Genomic DNA, 20,674 nt, shown 5'->3' on the forward strand with positions numbered 1-20,674 from the left:
GTTGATTCTGGTTCATGCCAGCTTTTGGAGCCAAGTGCCCTGCCTTTTGTCTGCTTATAACTGTGCTCTCATCTTATTAGCACCCTCAACAGGCCAAGCTTTTTCTTGTCTTTGTCTCTCTGGACAGCCAGCCCTTTCCCTTTTTCTTTTCTTTTCTTTTTTTTTAGTACCAAAAAGGTTTTGTTTATTGATTATATTTTTCTAGGGTAAAGAGAAGGGAAAAGGGTCAGAATGTGTGTTACAAAACGTTAGCAAATGGGAAAGGAAGTACCTAACACAGCAAAATCAACCATCACATAAGCATTCCCCTGTGATATGGTCACAAAAGTCCAAGAGGGCTCAGTCCCCTGCAGTTCAGAGATGAGAGAAAGGGATCAGGGAAAGAACAGAGAGGTACACACTCTTCCACTCCCGAACATCTCTCCCCAAATAAATACAATATTTCACAAGAAGCTTTCATTTCCAGTAGTAAACATGCAAGGAGCTACATTCGTCCTTCTCTTATTAAATAATATTGTGGCCACTTTGACATGTTTCTTATACCTGCACAAAGTTCCTGAGTGACTGGGATATGCTTCCCCTGGTCTTTTTTTTTTTTTTTTTAAATGTTCAGTTAGCCACTGTATAGTACATAATTAGTTTTTGATATAGTGTTCAGTGATTCACTAGTTAAGTATAACAGCCGATGCTCATCACAGCAGGTGCCCTCCTCAATAGCCATCATCCTGTTACCCCCTCTCTCATCCTCCTCCCCTCTGAAACCCCCAGATTATTTCTCAGGATCCACAGTCTCTCATGGTTCATCTCCCTCTCTGATTTCTCCCCCTTCAGATTTCCCTCCCTTCCCCTATGGTCCTCCACGCTATTGCTTATGTTTCACATGAGTGAAATCATATGATAATTGTCTTTCTCTGCTTGACTTATTTCACTTAACATAATCCCCTCCAGTTCCATCCATGCCAATGTATATGGTGGGTATTCATCGTTTCTGATGGCTGAATAATTTTCCATTGTGTATATGTACATATCTTCTTTATCCATTCATCTGTTGAAGGGCACCTTGGATCCCTCCACAGTTTGGCCATTGTGGACATTGCTGCTATGAACACTGGATGTGCCCCTCCATTTCACTACATTTGTATCTTTGGGGTAAATACCTAGTAGTGCAATTGCTGGGTCATAGGGTTGCTTTATTCTTAACATCTTGAGGAACCTCCATATTGTTTTCCAGAGTGGCTACACCAGCTTGCATTCCCACAAACAGTGTAAGAGGGTTCCCCTTTCTCCACATTCTAGCCAACATTTGCTGTTTCCTGTTTCGTTAAATTTTGCCATTCTAACTGATGTAAGGTGGCATCTCATTGTGGTTTTGATTTATATTTTCCTGATGGCTAGTGATTTTCACCATTTTTTCATGTGTCTGTTAGTCATTTGTATGTCTTTTTTGGAGAAGTATCTGTTTATGTCTTCTGCTCATTTTTTGACTTGGTTATTAGTTTCTACCTGGTAAGCTCCAATTTCTTTAAGGTTCAACTCAAGGCAACACCCCCGCCCCCCCCTCGATGTCTTCTTTGACACCCTCATGACAGTCAGTAGTTCTATAAAAAGCACTCTTCACACTGTATTATAATCATCTGTTCATTTTCTTCCCCAGCTGAAAGTGAATGAACTGAGGGACATAAATGCTATATTTTATTCACCATAACATCTACAATATCAAGCACAAAGCTTGGATCACAAAAATGTTTAGCAGACAGAATGTATCAACTTACAATTGCTTAGTTGGATTTTTTCTCTGCCCATGTTGTGACACCAAATGAGATGGGTTCAAGTGAAGAGTTTTTTTTTTTTTTAATTGAGATATAATTAGCATAAAACATTGTATTCATTTCAGGTGTATGGCATAATGATTTGATATTTATATACATTGAAAAATTATCACCATAAGTCTAGTTAACATCTGTCACCACACATTGTTATAATTCTTTCCCTTTTTTCTTATGAAAACTTTAAAGATCTACTCTGTTAGCAACATTCAAATAGATAACACAGGATTATTGAGTAACTAAAGATTTTGTAAGCTATAAGTAAGTTAGGATGATACACATTTTCAGATTTGATTCTAACTGGAATAATGATTCTCATTATTCTTAAATGATGGGCTTTTAAATAATGATAATTTACTTAAATGTATTTGTCCCAACATGATTTGCCTGTTAACTTTGTAAGTTTAATGTTGGTCATCAATAAGGAAAACAATAACAAATTAGGTCATCTAATGCTTATTTTTGAGGGTAATTTTTTTTTTCTGAAGTATATAAGAATCAAGGCAAAAGCCACTGCAAAAATAGTAATAGTAGGTAGAAAAATGCTATCTAAGAATCCACTTGAAAATCTGCATTTAATAAATGAGTAACATACAATAAAGTGAACATGCTGTTACTATACGGATGGAAGAATTTATTAAGTATCTTTTTAAGTATTTTTTTATCCTGAATGATTGCATGTTAAATATGTGTTATACGTTTTAAAACGGAGGTGCTATTGATGCTTTAGGACATTTCAAAGAAGGGAAAAGCACAGTCAAAAGTAAGCAAGAGACTGAGCTGCAAAGCAGACGTTCTACCATTTGCTGAATTTTTGTTAATAAATCTCATCTTTTGAGTTGAGAGAAAAATAATATTGCTCTTCTTTACCAGTAACTTTTTGCAAATAATGCAAATGAACAAAACCTCTCCAACTTTAGGGATGATCTAATGTCATAAATGGAAAGTGTGCAACTTCATTTAAAAATACTCATTATCATCTCTATCTATATCTCCAATTCTCTGGCCCACAGGGACTGTTCTTTAATTAATACTTGACTAGAGTTGAAAGTGTTTTCCTTCTCTAAAAAATTTGGAACAATATATATTTAACAGATGGTGTCTCTATAGTCTACCTTAGTAAGCCTTTAATTAGTATATCTTTTCTAAACAAAGATTTATGAAGCACCTTTTTCTGTGAGAATTCTTCTTTATATTTTTTGCTTTATTTTTTTTAATACCAAAGGATCTAAAAAGGGGTCTTTCTTCTGACAAGTTAAAATTCTTCAAATTAAATGGTGTTTTATATAAAATCTGTGGAATACACTTGGTCATTTTTTCCTGTTTTTCTGGTAAGAAGATTGGGTCCTTGAGAAGATCAAGGGCAAATAGATAATTGATGATATGGGGAACTTGCCCCTTGATATTTTGCCTCTTTATCATCATGTCAGCATGTATTTTTAATGTTCTTTACCAAATAGCCAAATTCAGCTTTGATCTTGCTGGCCATTTTATATGAATTCGAGACAGGTTTCTGCGCTCAGTATTGAAAGACATATGCTTTGACTTATTTTTCCAAAATGGATAATATTATCAGGTTATGCATATTTCCTTGGGACTTATTCCTGGCTTATCAAGAAGAGCATCATATTTGAAACTACAGCCAGGATTTCAATCAGGGTCAAATAACTTTCTCCCCAAAGGAAGCTAAATTGACCATAGGATAATATTATTCTATAGTCTTAGCCCCATTAGCTATATGCTTTCTTGAACAACTCACCAAAATAACTTAGTTGAAGCTCTGGAACATGATTCACTCAGTTATATAATGAAATGTGAGCACTTTAGGACTGTATGTGTGTGTGAGTGTTGATCCAGATACACATAGCAGAGCCATTTCAAAAAGTAATAATGGTAAATAGAATCATAGACACAAAATTGGAAAGCACTTTAGGAATGATCAGACTCTTTGTGAATCTCTTATCACCCTTCCTTACAGGTGATGGCTCAACCTGCACACACTTTTACTAACATAATCTCATTTTCTCCAGTCCTGGAGAGGTTGCCTTGTTAGGAAGTTATTTTTTATTCTGAATAAAAACTTAACAAAGCTTTCATCTTAGTCCAAGATCCCATAAACAAAGAATTAACCAATCTCAACCAAGCAAAAAGTGAGGGTCCTGGGAGTTCCTGTTTCAATGGGTAATATTTTTGTCTACTATATTTTCTTTCTATATTCTTTGGTTCCCATCATGATTCATGCCACAAGATGGCTTAGATTGAGTGGGTCCACAAACGAATACTGATCTCCCCAGCTTGGAGATGGATCTGCTGCTATCACCCAGAGGGTGCGGGAGCATGGTCTAACTTGACATGCAGGACATAGAATCTGAACAGAATGAATTACAAACAATAAAAAGAAGTCCTGGCAGGACCTCAGAAGCAGGGATGCTCATGACGTTCTTGACATCTAAAGATGCATCTATTCAGATGAGCATCACAAATTGAAGGTAGTGATATTTATGACTACATTGGCAAAGGTCAGATCCCAACCTTTAGAAAACTCAGACTATCTTCACAAATACAGATTTGTGGGGACTGAGTTTGTATTCTTTGAAATGATGAGTCTCAAAATTTTCCCATTAATGTGAGCCCTGTCCATTATCTATCTCTGACTTCACTTCCTCGTGGAAAGTTTCTTTCACATTCTCATAAAAATCAGACACACTGACAAACTGTGACTCAGTTGAGGGAGATTAGCTCCATTTTAATAAAAGGAGGTTCCTCATAACCCTGGTAACTAGTGTGCCCTACAAGGATCTTGTTGCCTTAAAAAGATTTTCCAATTGTTGAAAAATATTATTTTAAGCTAGAAATTCAACACAGTATCAAAGTGACTAGCACTTTGATTTGAAAAGAAAGGTTAGAATGATGAGAGGTGGGAAAGAACCAGTTGAGGAACCAGAGTTCTTGTCCTGCTTTTGTCTTTAGACCTTTGTGTCACCTTTGGTCACACAGAATATTAGAATCCATGAATACAAAGGGAACTTAAAGAGCCATCTGGTTTACCACTGTGGCTAATTTAGCTTTCTCTCAAACTATAAAGTTTCTTTAAGCCAGTACCTATAGGATCATAACATCAGCATTTTAGAAACAATATAAATAATCTTTCCCCAAGGAGCAATTATGGAGGTGATCACATCTGTGAGGAGAACAGACATTTTCTTGCCTTCACATTTTTTTTTTTGTATTAATGATCAGGCTTTAAAAGAATGCAAACAACATTTAAGAGCAAAGTCATAGAGGTAGTACATTGCTCTGTTGTCTGTGATGATTACTAAGGTTGGGAAAGAGAAAAGGGACAGGGGTGTAGGTTGTTTACACATTTTTTGATTAATTCAGATTTTATCTTTTACAGAATCCAAAAATTACAAACAAACAAATTTTGTCTTGCTATGAGACCAAAAAATGCAGTGAAGAGAGTGGTTAGGAACAATGTGGTTTTTTGTTGGCAGCTCTCACATATCATAGAATAATGGGGTAGATACTTGGGAAAGGTGGTGGGCACAGGCGTATATGCCAAATTAGAATTCTCTAAGATTACTGGCAATTTTAAGGCACTGGAAGTTGGAAGATTGCCCTTATGAAAAGATTTACTTGGTAAATGAAATTTTATCTTACCTCAGGACTTTCAGCTAAAGGCCAAGTAATAAAAATATGGAAATTTAAAAACTTGTTTTTATATTAGTCAGCAGTATTGGCCCCTACTATGTGCAATGGCACTGTGTTAAAACATCATTCATCTCTGGATATATACTAGAAGTTAGGAATAGAATAATTCTTAAAATGTAAAGATTCTTTTTGGTTAAGCAGTCAACACTGTCCTAGAAAACATCAACTCCACAAATGGTTTTAAGAAGAATAATTAAGATTCATAGATATTTGGGAAAATAAAATGTTAACTTTTATAACCTGAATATTTTTAACAACCTGAAATTTTTAAAGTTGGTGCTTGTAAGACTTACCTTTTAATAGGTAATGATGAAAAAAATCACCTTCTATCTTAACTTCTTTAGAACAGAATGATAGAATGAGGACATGATTGATGTGAAAGTGAAAAAGCTAAATGTTTAAATTTAATTAATTTAATAACAATCAATTGTAGGGCCATAAACTATTACTTTTTTAATGTGAGTTTTTGAAGTATTAAACTGCAGATAGATTTTTTTAAAGGCGGAAGTAAAAACAGGAAATGATTGGAACTAATTAGTCCAAATCTTACCTGAAGTTGCTTTTTGTTCTCTTTTCTTCTCCACTCTCCCTGAAATGAGAAGGGGCAGGTCAGTTGCAGAGTGTGGGTCGATGAGAACAAGCTATAACTAAGAGGAAACTCCAGTTTATGGCAATTTGTAAACACAATCACTCTTTCGGCTGTGTCCAACATGCTTCTAGAATTGACTGGGCAGAGGTGAAAGGGGTGAAAAATGCTCTTAAACCAGTTTATGCAAATCAAAAATAAAAGAGGATACCTTAAGTATGCTATTAGGTTTTATAAATCTTGTTAGTAAGAGTCGTTTACCCAACAATAAACTTACAAAGTACAAATCCCCATAGAATGAACTGTGGGGATAAGTACCCAAATAAAATAAGATCAAGACCTCTTACAACCTACTGGGGAAAATAAAGGACAGACAACACACTATGAAATAGGATGTACCCCAAAGGTACAATATGTTTAAAGAATATAAGAAGATCGGGGTGCCTGGGTGGCTCAGTGGGATAAAGACTCTGCTTTTGGCTTGGGTCATGATTCCAGGGTCCTGGGATCGAGCCCCACATCAGGCTCTCTGCTCAGCAGGGAGCCTGCTTCCTCCTCTTTCTCTCTCTCTCTGTCTGCCTCTCTGCCTACTTGTGATCTCTGTCAAATAAAATAAAATCTTTAAAAAAAATGAGAAGATGAAGTGATTTTTTAAGTAATTCAAAGGATGCCCATGAAGTTGTGAAGAAAATGGTATTTGATTTGGACCTTGAAAGATAAATGTAATCTGGGAAATTTGAAAAAGGGAAAGTATTGATTCTTGGGAAAAGAAATAGTATGGGGTATGTAGGACAAGACCTTCTGAGCAAGAGCCATGTTTAAAGCTTGCTTTGGGAACTATAGTTTTGCTCAGGAGAAGGGCTATTCCAAGAGTTTAGATAAGAGGTAATGGACAGAGTATGACGATGGGAGTAGGGAGGTAGAAAGGTGGAACTTTTAAGACCCAGGGTCTTACAAAATGTAAAGTACAAGGGAAAAGGAAAGGTCAGGAAGAAGGTTTCATGGGTGACTTTGAACATGATGATACAATCTGGGGAAATGGTAAAATGTGTTGGGGGCAGGGGGACGACAAGTTCAGTTTAAGACTTAACTGAGTTTTAAGTATTACAGCGATGTGGATCTTGGGAGAGAGATCAGAATCGAAATTACAATGTGGAGAAGCTTCATTTTGAGAAGATGGCTGGGGCTGAGGTGGGGAATGAGAACATAAAGGCAGGCAGCACAAAGGGGTGGGCTGAGAAGAGTGAACAAGAGAACAAAATGCTCCTTCTAAAATTGTGACATAGGACCATGAGAAAACAGAAGCAGCAGAGTTCCACAGAGCACAGAGTCATGTGCCACAGATAATGTGAGGAAGTAGGGTGGGCACCCACAGCTTCTGATCTGGTGGGTTCACACGGTTGTTGCTATATTGTGAGAGAGCTGGTTTAGCAGAGCAAGGGCGGGGAACACAAGAGACACTGTGTGAACCTCAAGAGTAGTGAGTGGTGAGGAAGATGGGGTTGAGGAAATGGCTTCTTGTTCAGGAAATTTGGAAGCATGCCAATGAATGAGACAGATTAACAGTCTGAGTGGGAGCAAACTCCACATTTCTGCTAGCCTATGGGCCACCTCAGCGTGGTTACAGGCTTAGATAAGAAATTCTGCACCAGGGCACAGGTATGTGGAAACACCACCGTGGAGGTGAGAGCCTTGGTTTTGTGACGGGTAAGTGTGGGTGCCCTTCTGGTCATCACATTCTTGTCAGCTTTCACCATTTCCCAGATGGAGCTAGTTACTGAGAGTTTATGCAACTCATGCGAGCTGCATGTAAACTTTATTCAAGTTTCTCTACCAGCTCTTCCTGTCTTCTAAATCTTAAAATATAGGGTGCGAAATGTACAACCTTTCTCTCACGCAGCCGCCAAATGCGTAGAATGCATTTAACTGTCATCTTGATTAAAGGCACATGCTGTTCATTTGGGTGATTTCTTGTTTGATACGATATTTCAATAATTTAAACAGGTAAAGGACATGAATAGTCCATTTAAAGTCTTTATTCATTACCGAGTGTCATGGGGTACCTCCTCATTTAAGTTTTTTTAATTAGGTAAGCCATTGTTTCCTATCTGATTACAAATTTTGGTATACTAGATGCCTCAAACATTTCTACAGATTTTAAGAAATGTTATTCAAGTCCTGAATTATAAAATGTTTAAAGACAAACATCTCCTTGTAATGTAAGAATGAATCGTAAGTCCTAAAAATCATAAGTCCATGAAAGTATTGGAGATTAATAATATGGTATGGTAGTGAGTCTCCAAGATGCTCCCAATGACCCCTGTCCTTCCTTCTCCTGATAACTGTGTCCTTAAGTGACCCCTCTCACAGTGATTAAGACTAAACTTTTGCAATCAATAGGATTTTGTAAAAAAGATGGAATGTGACTCCCAAGGTTGGGTCTTAAGAACCCTGATGACTTCCATCTTGCACTCTCGGATCACTCTTTCTAAGGGAAGTCAGATAATACATTATGGGGACACTCAAGGAGCCTGAAAAGGTATCCAGCTCCTGCCAACTGGCAAATCAATCAGTCTCCCTGACTTTCTCTCTATAAAGTGGGGATCAGAACCTGCTTATCTGGAGTGGGGTGGAAAATAAATAATTCCACATGCAGAGCTAGTAGGAAATGGAAGAAATTCACACAAGATATTGGGGTTTGATGTTTCAGAAGGGAGGCTGGAAGACATCGCTGTAGCCTTTTCTTCACTGAGACCTTAAACAGTCCTCTGCCCCCGTGTTACATGCATGGGCTCTGTAAACTGTAGAGTGCAATATAAATGTTATTGATTAGTTTTATTATGCTGTTAGTTGTGTTATAGGAATCAATTTAGATTTCTATTCCTAGTTACATATACATTAGACTGCAAATTAGAAAAATGAAAACTAGATAAATAAGACAATATGGTATTGATTAAGGGACACAGAGAGTACACTGCTTAACTGGAGATGACCCTCTACGCTTCTCACTGCGTCCCGTCATCCTGCTCTGAACGAGGGGGATCCTGTCCCTCATTCTCACGGTGTCCACCCTCATAGAAAGAGATAGTTAGGAGACCCATATTTCTAGCTCCAACCTCTACCAAGCTTTTAGGCCTGCTGGAAATCTCTATGTGTATTTTCTACTGCACTACAACACACACCCTTAACTTAAATCATTGTATTTCCCTGCAAAACTGCTCATCTTCGGAGTTATCCTTCAGTCGCTCAGGCCCCCAAACACAAAGCCTCAGAGTCACTGGCTTCTCCCCTTCACTCAACGTCCATGCCTAATGCAACCCTCAGACCACACCATTCTCTTTCCACAGGGCCTTTGGAGCTACACTTTCTTTTTCTCACTGTCCCCGCCCTAGTTCACAAACGTGATATGAACTTTCTTCCTGGGGTTATTTCCTACACGGTCCTAACTGACTTCGTTGATTTTAGAGATGACTTTTCTGTCCTTGAGTCGGATCACTACTAGAGATTTAAATCCACCTGCCCGAATGGGAAAATGAGGACCCTGGATGGTTTGGCCACAACCTACCTTCTCTACCCTCCCTCAAGCCCCATACACAACACTGACCAGTTATGCCCAAAATCCCACCTTCCATCCCAACTCCCTGTGCAAGCTGTTCCTGCTTCCTGGAATGTCCTGACATGTCAGTCCTGTCTTGTTCATCCTTCAGAGCTGAGTCAGATGCCAGCTTCTCTGGGAAGTTTTCTGCTTTGTGCCGCCCCCAACTCTCCACTCCCTGCAGAACCACCCTTCTGTTATGCTCCTTTACCCCTTTATTTGAATCTCTGTCACAGTAGTGACCCCAGTGTTTGGCTCATAATTAATTGCAAGTTTGTTTCCCCAACTGGACTGTGGCCTCCTTTAGGGCAAGAGATATGTGTACCCTATGTCTCTCCCTCTCTACATGCCTACAGAGCCTTGAATGCTAATGCTTGGGACTCAGTCAACATACCCAGAGAGTTAAGAAATGCTCCAGCCCTCCTTAAAATGCTAGGGAACAGGAAGTAAATTTCAGTGCTGTTAACACTGAGTGCAAGTACAACCAAGACCAGAGCTTTTACCAGGTATTTACATTACAAGGGACACCCTGGAAAACTATTCTATTAGAAAAGTGGGCGATAAAATAACAGAGAGGCTTTCAGAATATTGAACATGCATTTTTCCCTCATTGTGCTTTAATGCTTAAAGATTCTAGTTTAAAAACAAAACACTAACGTATGGTTTGCACCTTACTTCTCTTTAAAGCTGGATGCACATTCCTCCCGTGAGAATAAAAATGGATGGTACTCTCATAAAAATGGAATTTGAAGGGTGAAACTTTTCTCCTGAGAAAATGTATTTAACTCAACATTAACAGTCCACCTGTCATGACCACTTATTTATATAAATCGAGCACTGATACTTTTAAAAGCTATTTTAGACTTGAGGTTGTTGATATTTTTCCATGGAGGAACATTAAATATATATCAATTTATAGCACATTTCTCTACCTCAGTATGGAAGCAGTATCCTAATCGCAATGATTGCTCCTGATCTTTTAAAACCATAGGCACATAAATGGCAATCCAGTGATGTCTTGGCAATAATGAGGAGGGGTGTTGGCAACTCAGTATTTTATGTCACTGCTAATGGAAAGGAAATTTTTTACATATTTGCATAAATATATACTTACGTCTAGTTTGTATGTGCACATGTGTATGTGCATGTATGTGCATATATTTACATGTACATACATGTGCATTACATTCGTGTATATGCGTACTGTATTTTTACACTCAGATATAGTCTTGTCTCTGAAATACACTCTTTCTTCTACTTGCTTCCGTCTTTGTATAATAAAGTCTGTCATGGAATCTTATCAAGCTTCCCTCACTGCACTACCAATTTCTCAGTAGCCAATTCTGAGTTTGCGTTCCCTCGCAGGCATTTTATCTGCCCTGCGCTGAGAGGTATGATTAATCACATCCCGTTGCTAGGATACCTGAGAATGTTCATTTATGTCCGATGTTGCTTTGGCAAAATGCACTATGAAGAAGGCATAGAATCATGACAAGGAAAATTACTGTGCACATGCCACTTACTTAAAAAAAGGTGGCAGGGTGGGGGGTGAAGGAGAGAAATGTAGCCACCAGATAATATAATGTTAACTCCCATGAATTTTTTCATATCATTTTTGTTTCACCTGGATTTAATGGAAAACAATGGCAATACTTCTGGATAATGAGAATCTGTAGCACTCCTATACTTTCGAGTTAATGGGAAAGTAGAAGGCGGTACGGTTTTAATTCTGTTTACCTTATAGGGTCGTAGAGAGGAAGGGGTTTTAAGGTTTACTGGCTTCAGATGCCTTAATTACAAACAAGGTTAACGAGGTTACAGTGCTGGTTGATTTGCAGAGCCCATCTAAAACCCAGGCCACCACTGCCATGTTTAGCTATTTTAATGTGAGACTGAAAAACAAAGTAGTCCTCAGAATGAAGAAATGCTTTTATCAGTATCTTAAGAATTTATTGCTGATTTGGGTATGTATATACCAAAGATTCCTGCTTACTGATTGTAATGAGAGAGAATATGAATATATAAAGTCCACTTAAATGCAGTTTTCTTAATCAACCTCTTTCCATGGAAAAACAGCATGGTCTAGGAACAGGAACAGGGACTTTGGAGTTAGATGAACTGACTTCCCATCTCAGCCAAGGGGAGCCTGTGAGCTACAAGACTCTGGGATGAAGCATAGAGATCTCATTACAGACTTTTATTCTTCTACTTCCCCACCTCCACCCCCACCATCTGGCCCACCCTCTTCTCCTTCCCTTCCTTCACTCTCTCTCTCTCTCTCTCTCTCTCTCGTGTGTGTGTGTGTGTGTGTGTGTGTGTGTACACAAGACATAGACATATGCAAGATGTCTTTCTCTTTGCCTCTCTTTGATATTCCAACTGAAAACAGAGACAACTGGAGTTTTACTTTATCCTTTAGAATTGATACTACCAGAGCACTCTTATTATAATCACACTCATAATAGTAGCTAATGTTCAGTAAGCAATGTTTGTGTGCTTGTCATTGTTATATAGGGATTAGCTCATTTCGTTCTCACAGTTTGATGAAGCTTTCCAAATATGCCCATTTTTGGGTAAGGAAAGAGTGAAAATTGGCTAAGCAACTTTGCCAAATCATTTAGTAAGTAACAACAAACGAGAGGACAATATGGAGGAGTAAAAATTGGGATGTCTGCAAGTTACATATAACCCTAGGTTTTGAGGGTTGCCTGAATAAATTATTTTGTTATAAACAATTCAGCAGTTTTTATTCACTGTTTATTTTTTACCATTGGATTTGTTAGAAGGACTCAATGGCTTATTCCAACTGCTAAGTATCCAATCACAATGTTTCAGGAGTAGAATGTCAAAAGACCTTCACACTTTGAATTTCTTTTTAGTAGTTTAGCGCTTATTTAGTAACTTAACAATGAGTTGGGTACTCTAATGTCACCTAAATATTATTTAATTAAAATCTTTGCAAGAATTCCATGAAATAGATGGTAATATTACTTCCATTTGCCAGCAGAGAAAGGAGGCTTGGAAATTTTTTTTTGTAATGGTCACAAGATTCTGATGAGTGAATGGCAGGGAGATTTTTACCTTTTCCGAGCTCCTTGGCTATGGTGATGAGGGCAGTTCCGTGGAGTGGTGAAGAGCTCAGGTCTTGCCACTTAAATCAGTGTGGGATATTGGGCACATCATTTAACCTCTCTAAATCACACTGTATTTATCAGGAAACGAGGGTAAGAATAGTTCCCACTTGACAGGGTCATTGTGAGGGTTACATAAAACGATGTGTTTAATAATAATCCTAAATATTTGGAGTATATGGTGCAGTCACATTTCACATCTCAATGCTTAGGACAAAGCGACACAGAGTACTTCTAGGTACTTCTCTTTCTAAACATACCATGTCAGGTGGTTCCTAGTATCATATGATAATACTTCATATGCTCAAGGTCAATGGCTACATTTATACAAATATTATAAAGTTCAGGCTCTGAGAGTTTCTTGACAGGTTTACCATAACATCTCTCTCTTGCCTTCGCTTAGAATTTTTAAGAAGGAAGTGGCTTTGCTTTTAGAAAATGCCTTTCTTTTCTCTTCCATTTCCTCTTTTCAAATACAACTTGGTTTGATGAAACACAATTTACACTGCAAACCTCTCTCTGATTATGAGTGAAGCTGATATGATCTTAGAATCCAGGGTTTGTGGTTTGAATTCTCGTCTGTACTTTGTAGGGAGCAGCAGCTATGGAATTGTTCACAGCTGATATATTCGAAATAGAAAGGGAGAGCTTTTCTAGAAATCATGAGATCTCATTGCCAGTACTTACTCCTTGCAACAAATGGAAGGACCCTGAATAAGTAACTCAACTCTTCCAAGATCCAATGGTCCTTTGAGTTACACAGCACAGCAGACACTAGGCTCGTAAAGAAATCATATAAACAGGGCTGTGAGGGGACTGTAAGTCCTGCAGAGCAGGAACAGAGGAGCAGAACAGGGCCAATTTAAAGACCAGTTGGTCTAAAGTGGTCGACAGAAGACTGTAGAAGTTGCATAGTTTCTGTTTGGTCAACAGTACGAAAAGGCTGTGACGTTTATTTAATCACTCATGCCTGGATTTATGCTGTTGTTGAAATGGACCTGGCCTCAGCAGACCACAGGGACGAGCTTCTGTATGGTTGTGGATCCTAACCCCCTCCTGCAGGTTTAGTAAACTGCATTTGCTCTCCTGTCTGCTTCTATTTGGTCAGTTGATACGCTGTGAGGATGCTTCTGCAGAGATCCATTACAAGCACAGTGCACGCTGTGAGCTCCAGACTGTGTGTACTGAGCTACGGAGACTGGCCCTTCAGAAACATAGCACTACAGCTACAGTTAGGCCTCCAAGGTTGACCATCTGCCTTGGCAGAGCTGACACTCCATCTGCACTCCCCAGCCTTGGGGTCTGCCATCCGTCCTCGCAAGGAGAAAGCCTACGAGGAACCGAACGCTCAAAGGTTTTTCCTGGGCTGACCCCTCTGCAAAGACATGGTAAAACCAGTATGAGAAACAGCAGTTTTACATTGTCTTGGAAAGTCTCAAGCACAGAATTTCTTCCCACTTAGATCCACCTGACGAGCACATAATTAATGTGACAAGCAAATGCTACTTTCAGATTCCCCGCATTGGCCTGGGTGAATTAAATCTTAGAGCAAACCTTTTGATATTCAGGACCTCATTCTGGGGGAGTCATTTTTGGCAGAGAAGTTTTTTGGAAGACCTTTAGATGTTGAAGTCAGATTAGGGAAAAAAAAATGTGCAGTGACTGCCAGGCCTTAAATCTCTCTGCAAAATGGGAATGCTAGTTTTACTAATGTACGCTTTACCTGCCGGCAAAAGCGGGGATGTCAATGTTTATATTTTCCATTGTGCAAGAGCATGTTTCTAGTAAGTTCGGTGTGAATAATTATTTTCAAATGACATAATATCCTAGATGTCCCTTGAATGTTCATTATGCAAAAGAGATAGGAATGAATTATTTTGTAAAATAAAGAGTCTTTTCATAATGTTTATTCAATCCTGTGTTAGAAAAAAAAAATGACCATATGTTAAAAGGTGGGGTTGAATTCCCCTCCTGCTAAATCTGCCCAGGCCTTAGTAACTTGCATAACAAATTGAATATGCTAGAAATGCCATGTTTTATGCATTGAGACCATGTGGGCCTTGAGAATCAGGAAGCTTCTGTTCCCTGGGTCTTTGACTACTTGCTCTGGGAGAGGCTGGTCACAATGTTAGAAGCCAGACCATCCTGAGACCACCATGGTGTGAGGAAGCTCAAGCTAGCCACACACGGAGGCCACATGGGAAGAGCTTCCTGAACCACACAAGGCCAGCAACTAGCTGTTCTTGCCACCCCAACCTGGCTGCCAGATGTGTGGGAATGAAGAAACATCTGGAAGTGGATCCTTTAGCTCCAGCCACCTCAGCAGATGCCATGTGGATTAGGGACCAACTGCTTGGTTGAACCCCTTCCAAATTCCTAACCCATAAAACCGCAAGCAAAATAAATGTCTGTTTTATATCATTAAGTTTTGGCGAACATCCACATGCAGCAATAGAGAGTAAAAACAACTTCTCTTTCTGTTTTCATTATGAGGATATTTACTGATATATCTATCAATATATACCAATGCTTATTACTATTCCTGCCCCCTCCCCCAGGAATGCACAGCTCTCCTCCCTTCTTTCTTTCCTGAGATGCCTTGATCAACTATACCTATAAATATGTTCTCTCACCCAACATTTTAGTATGTACACGTATTCCATTGCATGAAAAAAAAAATAAAATCTGTTATTTTCAGGAATGTGGTTTAAGCACAATCTATGCAGATTAATACATATTTTGAATTTCTAAGAGTGTTACACTATCAACCTATTTCCAGGTAACCAGTCAAAAGGAAAGGAAGCAGAATCTCACCATTGAACAAGCATCTTAAGACTTGTAAACCATCCAGGGAGCACCCATTGGAAACAATAACATGTAAATCTTCACCCAGGCTTCAAAAAGCTCACGGTTTACGGTTAGGATGACAGAGAAGCCCTCTGAACTGAAACATGGAGAAGATTCAATAGCAATTTCTGCTGAATAATTAAAAATTACTTTATTTTCCCTAGGTAGATTTACTTTTAAAAGATAAATTAGCAGAATCTACATTGAATGAAGAGCGTTCATATTATTTAGGGTTAATTTTCTGTAGGAAAGCAACAAGGGGAAACATTTCATTATAGAAGGTAATGATATGAGTCCAATCAGAATCTGTGCTTGTGAAGTCAGAGTTTGTTCACTTTAAATGGCAATCTATTTGGCTAACAGACACACAGTCCTGCCTGGCTTTTCATCTGGAGGAAATAACCACATTTCATTGCTCTCTCTCCCATGCTCTTAATCATCGCCTCATTAGCTCATGGAGAAAGCTTATGGAGGCCAGAGGTGAGCTGGATTTTATTCTTTGAGATGTCAGCATGGTTTTCATTTCCACCAGCCCTAAGTTTTTCTTTTCTTTTCTTTTTTTTTAACCTTTGAAAAATCCCCATCGTACACATTTTTTCCTTCACATTGACCAGCATCAAAGGCTTGGGCCTTAGACATACGGGGAAGCTCGTATTTCACGGGCTGAAGGAAGAAAATAAGGAAAGTGTGCTTAGATCAGTGGATATTGATTGACTGCTTCTAGACATTGCCATGTTCTTTGTAACCTTGTAAGACTATCCTCCGAAAATCTGGTTGACTCCCTGAGTTTCCTAGAAAAGTTGTTAATTATCTAATACATTTTATGTGTAGAAGAGATTCAGTGACATTCATTTGGATACTTAGGAGAAAGCAAAAAGCAAATGTTGCTGAGGGCCTGTTACCGGGCAGGTGGACAAGGAGGCTTGCAAAGAGTCAATGAGAAATTCACAGTCAAGGGCAGGGCTGTAGAGGAGTCTGCAGATTGGTTCAGCGGATGAGGCCTCCAGTGGCAGCTAGAAGGGGGTCTTCACCTCAAAACAGACAGAGTGGGAGATACTCAGGAAAGAAGAGAAATAAAGATCTGAACACCTAAGGCAATACACAGTTTTCTGGCCAAACCTTTTACTGGTGATCAGCGTGAGATGCTGATTTCAGAAAAAGCAAAGCAGGGAGAAGCTCCTTGGGATACAACCCTCCCAAAAGATGGGAAGCGGAGCACTGCCACGGGGGTAGGGGTGTGGGGGTGGGGGGAGCACTGTGGTCAGCCACTGGACACTTACTTAGATGCTGAGATTTGCACCAGCCTGAGTCTGGCATTCCAGAGAAGGAGCAACTTCCTAGCTTTATTGGCCGTGGCAGACATAACTGAATGCCTACCCTGTGGTCATTTCTCCTCTCATTCCATTCTGGGACCCGACGCTCCTCTCACAAGACACCAATGAAATATGACTGATGCAAGCCAGTCACTGTGGTCCCATTCCTTTGCTTGAGGTGGTTGTTTGACATTTCTGGCTAATGACATGAATTCTGTGGGAGAATTTTATCAGAACGTTTTCCTTGCCAATCAAAAGAGACAGATGGGGAAAAAAATCTCCTTTTTCTTTCAGTGGATGTAGTCACATCTGGGGATGATGCCTGGAAAGTGAGCACGTAGCCAAGATACTGCAAGGGTGACAAAGGGCACACACCTCAGGAGAATGTCACTGAGGCTCCAAGCTCCCACGGACCCACCCCACCTCAGAGTTCCTTGTTACGGGTTGTTTATCCCTCCCCCTCCAACTCTTTTTAAAAGCTAGACCTTTTAGTCACTTGTAGCTGAAAGCATCCGATATTCCACACAGTCTAACTGCAAAATAAATATTATGCCAAATAAATAAATACTATGTCAAATAAACTGAGAATGTTAAATAATTATTTAGCTCAATGTGCTATGCTAAATAAATGAAAAATTAAGCCTGAAGGAAAGAGCATTACCTTTAAGATGGTCCCAGGCACTAAGCGGTCTAGAGTATTCGCCAGCCAGGGGCTGCATTGAGAAGGTCCACTCTTCCAATCTTCCAGACACATCCCCTCCACCTAGAGGGAGGAGGGCCATGGTGCTTGCCCTTTCTTACCTAGACCATGCACTGAGTACCTGGGATACCAGAATTCCCTGGCCAATCAGCCTCAAGGCAGGGCAGGGTCTACATGGGCCTTCTTCCCAGATCAGATCTCAAGATGTGGGTACACCGGGGACGCCTGGGTGGCTCAGTTGGTTAAGCAGCTGCCTTCGGCTCAGGTCATGATCCTGGCGTCCTGGGATCGAGTCCCGCATCGGGCTCCTTGCTCGGCAGGGAGCCTGCTTCTCCCTCTGCCTCTGCCTGCCACTCTGTCTGCCTGTGCTTGCTCTCGCTCTCTCTCTCTGATAAATAAATAAAATCTTAAAAAAAAAAAAAAAGATGTGGGTACACCGGAACAGCCTGAATCATCGGTGGGGGGCATTACAGGGTGTGCAAAGGATGCCTGGGGCTTGGATGTGTGTGCAGATGGGTTCCAGTGCGTGTACATGAAGCTCCTCACAGTGCAGGACGGGACATGATGGAGGTAGAAAGGAAAGGTGGCCTCTACTGGTTCTCTTGCTCCAAGCCCAGCAACTACAGGGTAGGTCCGTCATGACACAGACAACAAAGGCTGTTACTCTAAGGACGCCAGAAATGACGGGCATGCATATATTGCCTCACAGGATTCTCAAGCTAGTCAAAGGAAAGGAAGGGGAAGGTATTTTATCCACAGTTTATAAATGAGAAAACAACAGAAGCTCAGAAAGGTGACCTCGCCCAAGATAACCCAGGAAGTGTTAGATCCTGGAATTGAACCCAGAACTTTCAAATATCTCATTGTTTACCACATATATTTCCTAGATTTTCTGTGATGGCGGCTTATTTTCTGTATGAAATTGAGAGACAGAGATTGACTTAAGTTCTTCTTTTTCTTTGTGCCATCTCCAGTTTCCTACCTCAAAAACACTTAGCAATGCTTATTCTAAAGAGGCGAAATATAAATAAAATTCAATCAAATTTCATTATAAGTGGATCATTGTTAAACTTATTTATGGAGTAAAAAATTGAAAAACTCTAAATAAAATACTGTACTGTCATAAAGTAAATAAAGTAAATGGGTCAGGGTTAGCCTTTCTTCGTCTTACGGTATTATAGGATAGAGATGATCCACTGTCATTTGTAAAAAATGTACTCTGAAGTCTTTCAGAAATGGGTCAATTCTATTCTTTTTCCTTTGTTGTGCAAAATACAAGGTTTTTTTTTTTACATAAAATTATCTGAACTGGCTGTGTAGATAGCCCAAATCTGTCACTTTGATTTTAAATTCCCCAATTCACTATTTGCTACAGATTAAAAAAAAATTATGAGGTGATTTGCATACATATATATGTATATATATATATTTTTTTAATTTTAGTTTTGTCCTTCAGTTGAAACAACTGTGTTTAAATATGAGTGAGGGTGGGAGGAGGGAGGCCAGAAGGGTTATAGACCCTCACAGCATTGCTTTCCATTTTTTCTGGGGTAGCTCTGGAAGGAGGCAATGTCAATCTCACATGCATATGACCCATTTATACAGCTAGGAACACCTAAGAGATTGCTTCCATAACCCTGAAAATCTACGGAATACTCTTTGCTTGATTATACACACACACACACACACACACACACACATTTTAAACTGTTGTGACATGGTCAAATATTTTGGAAAGAAAATCAAGACTGAGTGTTAATGACAGGTTGACCTTACTTCTTGAGAAGCTGGTAGGAAACCCTAGAAAAGTGAGACTAGATATACACAGAAAAGAGTCATTTCAAAGGGTGAAGAATAATGTTACAAAATCCAGATCACACAGTTGGAGTAGCTAAGCCTTACAGTGGGGGATAAAAAAAAATGTAGGTTATTAGCTTTGTCATCATTTTCACCGAGTCAGCATGATGGAGTTCCCGGTTGCTATCTCTGGCTTCCAGCAGTATCTACCCATTCAGACACCACCATGATTAACGCAGGCACATAGCACTCTGTTGCCTACTATTCAGAGCAGGGACGTGTGTGTGTGTGTGTGTGTGTGTGTCTGTGTATGAGACAGAGAGAGAGAGAGAAAAAGCGAGAGACGGAGAGAGGGAGAGAGATGGAAAGTACTCTTTGGGCTTTAAAAAAAACAGCAAGGTTATCTTCAACTCAAGATACTTCAAAATCAAGATTTTGTTCTTGGCATCCAAATGATGCCTCCATGGGGTGAAATATGGTTGGTGCATATTTTCATTTTTTTCCCTTTCAGAAATATTTGACAGAATTGCATGTGACACTGTAAACATTTGAAAGAGGTACGGAATGTAGCGGTCTCTTCTATTAAGCTCATCAAGCCTCTGGTGTTGTTGGGCACCTCATTCTCTGGCTAGCCCCCAGAGACTTTCACTTAATCCTGTATTCAGTAAGACACTGCTCGGGGGGAGGTTGGCACTCCTTGGTACACGCTTCACCCTACAATGCACACCCAATTTGAAATAGATGGCCAGCAGCTCAGGGCGCGAGAAGAAGAGGCCAGACCTGCTGGGCTATTTGTCATCTCAAACATTTCAAGCACTGCATACCACCTCCCTACCAGGGACTGGGAATATGTATCCCCTGACAAGATGTTTCGTTTTGATTACATACAAATAAAGACTCTAAAAGTAAAAACTTGGAGGGAGAGAAAGAAGAGTCACCAGCTGAACTTTTCTTCCTGTGTTGAAGCGACAGAAAACTTTTCAATAAACATCTTCACATGCCATCCTGAAGCCTGTGTAATTCCACGTAATGGAATCAGAACACAAACATATTAAGGAAGTTTGCCTCTTAAGAACACTTCCCAGCCAGGCTGAGGTAGGTCTGTTTTCCAAGGAAAGCAAGGGTGTTTGGGTGGTGTTGTTGTTGCTTTAATTCTAAAAAACAAAGA

The 20,674-nt window shown here is 39.6% G+C and overlaps 1 protein-coding gene across 1 annotated transcript in view; it reads right to left on the reverse strand.

Moving 5' to 3' along the window:
* The window catches only part of CHST9 (carbohydrate sulfotransferase 9), a 225,822-nt gene that overhangs the window by 119,606 nt on the left and 85,542 nt on the right, over window positions 1-20,674 (reverse strand). Inside the window, exon 3 of the mRNA XM_059409395.1 lies at window positions 6,088-6,126. Coding sequence (XP_059265378.1) covers window positions 6,088-6,126 — 39 coding nt within the window. The remainder of the gene's footprint in view (window positions 1-6,087; window positions 6,127-20,674) is intronic.

Source organism: Mustela nigripes, chromosome 8, assembly GCF_022355385.1.
Source record: "Mustela nigripes isolate SB6536 chromosome 8, MUSNIG.SB6536, whole genome shotgun sequence".
NCBI classification, from domain to species: Eukaryota; Metazoa; Chordata; class Mammalia; order Carnivora; family Mustelidae; genus Mustela; species Mustela nigripes.